This window comes from Penaeus chinensis, chromosome 19 (genome assembly GCF_019202785.1).
Source record: "Penaeus chinensis breed Huanghai No. 1 chromosome 19, ASM1920278v2, whole genome shotgun sequence".
Taxonomy (NCBI): Eukaryota; Metazoa; Arthropoda; class Malacostraca; order Decapoda; family Penaeidae; genus Penaeus; species Penaeus chinensis.
In genome coordinates this window covers 21,140,050-21,145,749 of record NC_061837.1, presented here as the reverse complement: position 1 = coordinate 21,145,749, position 5,700 = coordinate 21,140,050, and the positions used below count along the sequence as shown (strand labels likewise).

General features: G+C 37.9%; 1 protein-coding gene across 2 annotated transcripts in view; it reads right to left on the bottom strand.

Moving 5' to 3' along the window:
* The window catches only part of LOC125035066 (eukaryotic elongation factor 2 kinase-like), a 17,737-nt gene extending 13,095 nt beyond the window's left edge, over nucleotides 1-4,642 (bottom strand). The window contains exons 1-2 of one of the 2 annotated variants that reach the window (XM_047627176.1): nucleotides 4,515-4,642; nucleotides 882-991 (exon numbers count right to left, since the gene is read on the bottom strand). In XM_047627176.1, the coding sequence (XP_047483132.1) occupies nucleotides 882-976 (95 nt within the window). In that variant the 5' untranslated portion in view covers nucleotides 977-991; nucleotides 4,515-4,642. The remainder of the gene's footprint in view (nucleotides 1-881; nucleotides 992-4,514) is intronic. The other variant, XM_047627177.1, reaches the window with a different exon arrangement.
* Nucleotides 4,643-5,700: the final 1,058 nt, after the last annotated feature.

Here is a 5,700-nt window from a genome sequence, read left to right as displayed (position 1 = left end):
AGTAATGCCACCTTTCTCATTATAAAGAATTTTAATGCCTGCACTATTTAGATTAAAAAAAAACAAAAAAACATATATATATATACTCATATATCTAAACTATACATATTGCAAATTCATTCAGTTTCTACTGAAAGGACTTTTCACATCACCAACAAGTATCAAACATTATGGAAACAGGACACATAAATGTTTCCAACATAATAATTGAAATTGATTTTTTTTCTCTTTTATGCACATGGAGCATTAGACTTATTCAGAAGAAAGAAAGCAAAATAAGTTCAGGCAACAGATGAAAACAGCTTATATGAAGACAATGGTTTTCAATCAGATTAACGCTAAACAAAGTGATCAAAATGGAACTGGAAAGAACGAAGATCACTTAATCATGTAAAAAAGCTAACATGGCATTAAAATCATGATTATAAGAAGGAGAGAGAGAGAGAGAGAGAAAGAGAGAGAGAGAGAGAGAAAGAGAGAGAGAGAGAGAGAGAGAGAGAGAGAGAGAGAGAGAGAGAGAGAGAGAGAGAGAGAGAGAGAGAGAGAGAGAGAGAGAGAGAGAGAGAGAGAGAGAGAGAAGAGAGAGAGAGAGAGAGAGAGAGAGAGAGAGAGAGAGAGAGAGAGAGAGAGAGAGAGAGAGAGAGAGAGAGAGAGAGAGAGAGAGAAGAGAACAAAAAGAGGAAAGAGAGAAGAGAACAGAGAGAGAAAAGATAAAGAAAGAGAAAGAGAAAACTAGAAAGAGGAAAACAGAATAAGAAAGAGTAAGAGAGAAAACAGAATGAGAAAGAGAAAGAGAGAAAACAGAATGAGAAAGAGAAAGAGAGAAAACAGAATGAGAAAGAGAAAGAGAGAAAAAAAATCAAATGTTAACAGCACGTTACCTCTCCTCTTGTGCTCTGCGAAGGTCATCTAGCTCCAGGGGTCGGATGTTTATATCATCCGAGGATTCGCTCACGGAACGATCTGTTAACACCATTTTGACCAACAATATCTGTGGATGGGTGAAGGGGAATTAGACACTTTATTTTGCATGAAATTTGAAGCAATGACCAGCCAGGCATAAAGAGACAAGAGTAAAAAGGTATGAAGATCCAAGAGGCATAAAAATGTTTTGCCTCTGGGTTTTGTTTCCATAATGCCGCAATTTTCCGTAAAAAATAACCAGATGGATTTTTTTTTTTTAACACCATACAGACCACACACACACCTCTATAATCACAGGCTTTCTGAATCATCCAAAATTAGGCAATACTATTGTAAATAATGAAATTATGCATACCAAATATTGTAAATAATGAAATTATGCATACCAAATATTCTAAATATTCATGGTTCACAGAAAAATATGAACATTTTATATGATAAATCAAAACAAAAGTGGCAGAGCTGCATGAAAAGTTACAAAATGGAATACATACAGCAAAACAATACATAGAAAATATGCATTTCATTTCCCTTACAAAACAATCACTATTGTTTTCTGTTTGCATAACAGCTAGTAAAACAACCAAGGAAACAACCTTACAGCTTACTGAAATATTACACAGTAGAAAAATACACATAGACAGAGACACACAGACAGAGACACACAGACAGAGGCACACAGACAGACACACACACACACACACACACACACACACACACACACACACACACACACACACACACACACACAAACTTTTACCACTATCACTTAGCATGAATGATGCATGACACATCTAAGGGGCTTAGAAAGACTCAAAATTCAGTAACAAACCAATACTACATTCCCCTCTAAAAGCAAAGTCAAGAAGTCATGATGAGATCTACTCACAGCATATCAAACCAGATACAAAAACAATCTTGTTAAACACAGAATGTAAACAAACAAACAAACAAACAAATTCCCTTGACAATACCCCCAAAGAAAATAAAATAAAAATATATAATGTCACTGCAAGGTCAAGCAATACACAAAACCTTGATCTGCTTTCCTACTATCACACAATGCATGTGCCTTTCATGGAACAATATTTCAGCATTCAGCAGGTTTCAGCCATGTTATAATGCAACAGTGCACTTCATCAGTAAATCCTTGGGGGAAAAAAACTCAAATTTTACCAATCCATATACTTCTGCTTCATAATACTGTGGAGGTATGAGACCAAAATCTTACTGCAAAAAAAGTATGACCTTACTCTGCTAGGCTATAAAAGTGTAATTCAATTGTTCACTCAACTGACAGGTAGGCTATAGAATGTAATTCAACTGTTCACTCAAATGACAGGACAGGACAGGACAGGACAGGAGGGAGAAGTGGAGAGGGGGGAAGATAGAGAGAGAGAGAGAGAGAGAGAGAGAGAGAGGAGAGAGGAGAGAGGAGATAGGAGATAGGAGATAGGAGATAGGAGATAGAAGATAGAAGATAGGAGATAGGAGATAGGAGATAGGAGATAGGAGATAGGAGATAGGAGATAGGAGATAGGAGATAGGAGATAGGAGATAGGAGATAGGAGAGAGGAGAGAGGAGAGAGGAGAGAGGAGAGAGGAGAGAGGAGAGAAGAGAGAAGAGAGAAGAGAGGAGAGAGGAGAGAGGAGAGAGGAGAGAGAAGAGAGAAGAGAGGGGAGAGGGGAGAGGGGAGAGGGGAGAGGGGAGAGAGGAGAGGGAGGGAGAGAGGGGGAGAGAGGGAGAGGGAGAGAGAAGGAGAATGGGGGAGAGAGAGGGAGAGAGAGGGAGAGAGAGGGAGAGAGAGGGAGAGAGAGGGAGAGGGAGAGAGAGAGGGGGAGAGAGAGGGAGAGAGAGAGAGAGGGAGAGAGGGGGGAGAGGGGGGAGAGAGAGGGAGAGAGAGAGGGAGAGAGAGGGAGAGAGGGGGAGAGAGGGGGAGAGGGGGGGAGAGAGAGGGAGAGAGAGAGAGAGAGAGAGAGAGAGAGAGAGAGAGAGAGAGAGAGAGAGAGAGAGAGAGAGAGAGAGAGAGAGAGAGAGAGAGAGAGAGGGGGGGGGGGGGTTATGTGTCAGAATGCAGTAATAACATTACAAAACAACAGTAAGTTGCATCTTATTTCCAGAAATGAGAATCAATAAAAGATTCATTATTATAGAAATTCATAATTTTATCACAAAAGAAATGCAGCAGTATATTTGAAATGTGACAACTTCAGAATCATTTATCCTTTTGTCATTAGAAAAAAAAAAAAAAAAAAAAAATATATATATATATATATATATATATATATATATTATGGTTTTCCATAATCTATAGATGAACTTTTAATGCCAAAGGAAACATGCTGCAAACAGGTAACATACACGTTAGCTCTAAAGCCATACAACTCACTCAACTGGAATAAAACAAACTATCCCATTACACTGCCTTTTTCATGAAACCCTAGGACTTGAGACACCCAAGTGAAACCGTTTCCTGTGCCTTAGAGCACAAAAAAAAAAAAAAAAAAAAAAAATAATAGCAACGATGATGACAACAACAACAACAACAACAACAACAACAACAACAACAATAACAATAATAATAATAACACAACAACAAAAATAAATAAATAAAAGTAAAATTAAAGATAAAATAAAATCATCTTAGAATGTGCATAAAGCTTGTAAATTCTTTCACATCTAATCTTACTGACATATACTATGAAGGAGCAAAATAATAATATTAACAAGGTACTACTGCCAGAGAACTCTGTACAAGCACACACCAGTCATGACATACATATTTGTTATTGTGATAGGTACTTTTCAATTACTGTCACTGGTTTGAAATATTTAACAAGTTTTTGAAAAGTGTTCTGAAACTTTTGATAGGCCTTGATACATTTCTTGTGGTCATTTCTGTATGACTTGCTTTTTCTACTTTTCAAAATTCCTATATTTCATATTCTAGTAATTATTCAACCATCCAATATTTTCATCTTTCCTTTATGATTCACTATTTCCTCCAAAAACCTCGACTCTAAACCCAATTAAGGGAAACAAATCGCCCGACCAAAAAATATATTTTAGTTAATCACACCTGTTCAAAATACGTCGCATTTTAAGAATAATGAAAACAGAACGCTCTATGCGAAATTTACTTTCAGAACCGACGACTCACGTAATTCAGGGCTGGAAATTTTGTCCTCGTGTTGCACAGGCACTCACTGTTAAACGTCATACTGTCACGTCTGTCATTGCATACTTCAAAGCTTAAAACTCAATCCTATCAGCTTCAATTATCAACATTACGCGACAAACTCGGGTGAAAATCGTTTGCAAGGAGATATGGCAATGGGATGACAAAACAGGGCAGAAGGGGTAAGGTTTGTTGGCAATGTATATTGATCAAAATTTGCAACCACTGCGACAGCACTAACACAGGCCTTTTCCACGTTCCTTCCGAAATATCACTTTTGCACTCGCGTTTATATGTGATTCCAGCCATACATTACATCGGCACGTAGAGTGACAGACGACGATTATTTCCTCACGTATAAATTATAGAAAATGATGTTCTAAACGTGAATTTGAGCCTTAAAATACTCACATGCTTGCTGCGCAAGTCTTCTCTTTCCCACCATAACAACAACACTGAGCGGCACGTTCGCCTGCTCGTCCGTTTACGTTTAGGCGATTTTGCGACCCTGACTTTACCTTCTTTACCTGTTATGGTATTGGTACGCGCTTTGGTTTTAAGTACGCTGGACCCTGATATTATACATGGGCACTATACATTCTTTCTAGAAACTTAAACTTGAAAGTCATTGTTAAAGAATTTTTAGAAAATCATAATAACAAGGCACTCGCGGTACATCGGAAGAAACGAAGCCACGCCCCCGCAATGTGATTGGCTGACGAAAATGTCCAGACGCTGGTACAGGGGCGAACGAAACTTCTCATTCTATTTCATACATTTCGAAAACGTGGTTCAATAATGTGCAATATATCACCTACAAACTATTTGCATATGGATTCGATTTCCTCTGAGACGCATTAAGCAATTACATATCAGAATCAGTGAACCAATTTCAAGTTAATCTATTGAACACTTTTTATCAAAACAACGAACCGATGAAACTTAATAACCGAAACATAATGGAAAGGAACACAGCGTGGTCTATTCGGCATTTTTTGGGTGAATGAAATCTCTTGACCTTGCAAGTTCGTGCTATTTTTTTTCCCCTAGTTACAGAGACTGTTAGCTATTCAGTAACCACTTGGGAGGACGATTAAATAGATTCGTATTAATTTTCACAATCATCTGCGAAATTCAGGGGACACAGTGTAGGTTTAGACGCACTGACATATGATATGCATATGCTTATTATATACAGGCACACCCATTCACACTGCACCCACGCACGCAAGGGAACTGCATACTTGGATGTGATTCTATAATTTATTTCTATCCATAAAATAGATAATTGTATGCCTCGACATAGCTGTTACCTATGTGTGCTGTGTGGTGCAGCGGTAGCGTTCTCGTCTAGCAATCTTGCTGACCTGCGTTCGAATCCCTCGCCGCCACTGGATGGTAACCCCGGCCATTCCTTGCACACAGGGGATAGTTTAGAAGCAAAATGAAACAGACACTATGTCACACCAAGAATATCCATTGTTACAAATGGAATCAAAACTAAACTTTAAAAAAAAAAAAAAAAACTTTTTAAAAAAACTTTAAAAAAAAACTATTACAAAATGATTAGATAATTCTGAAATTTGTACATTTTATT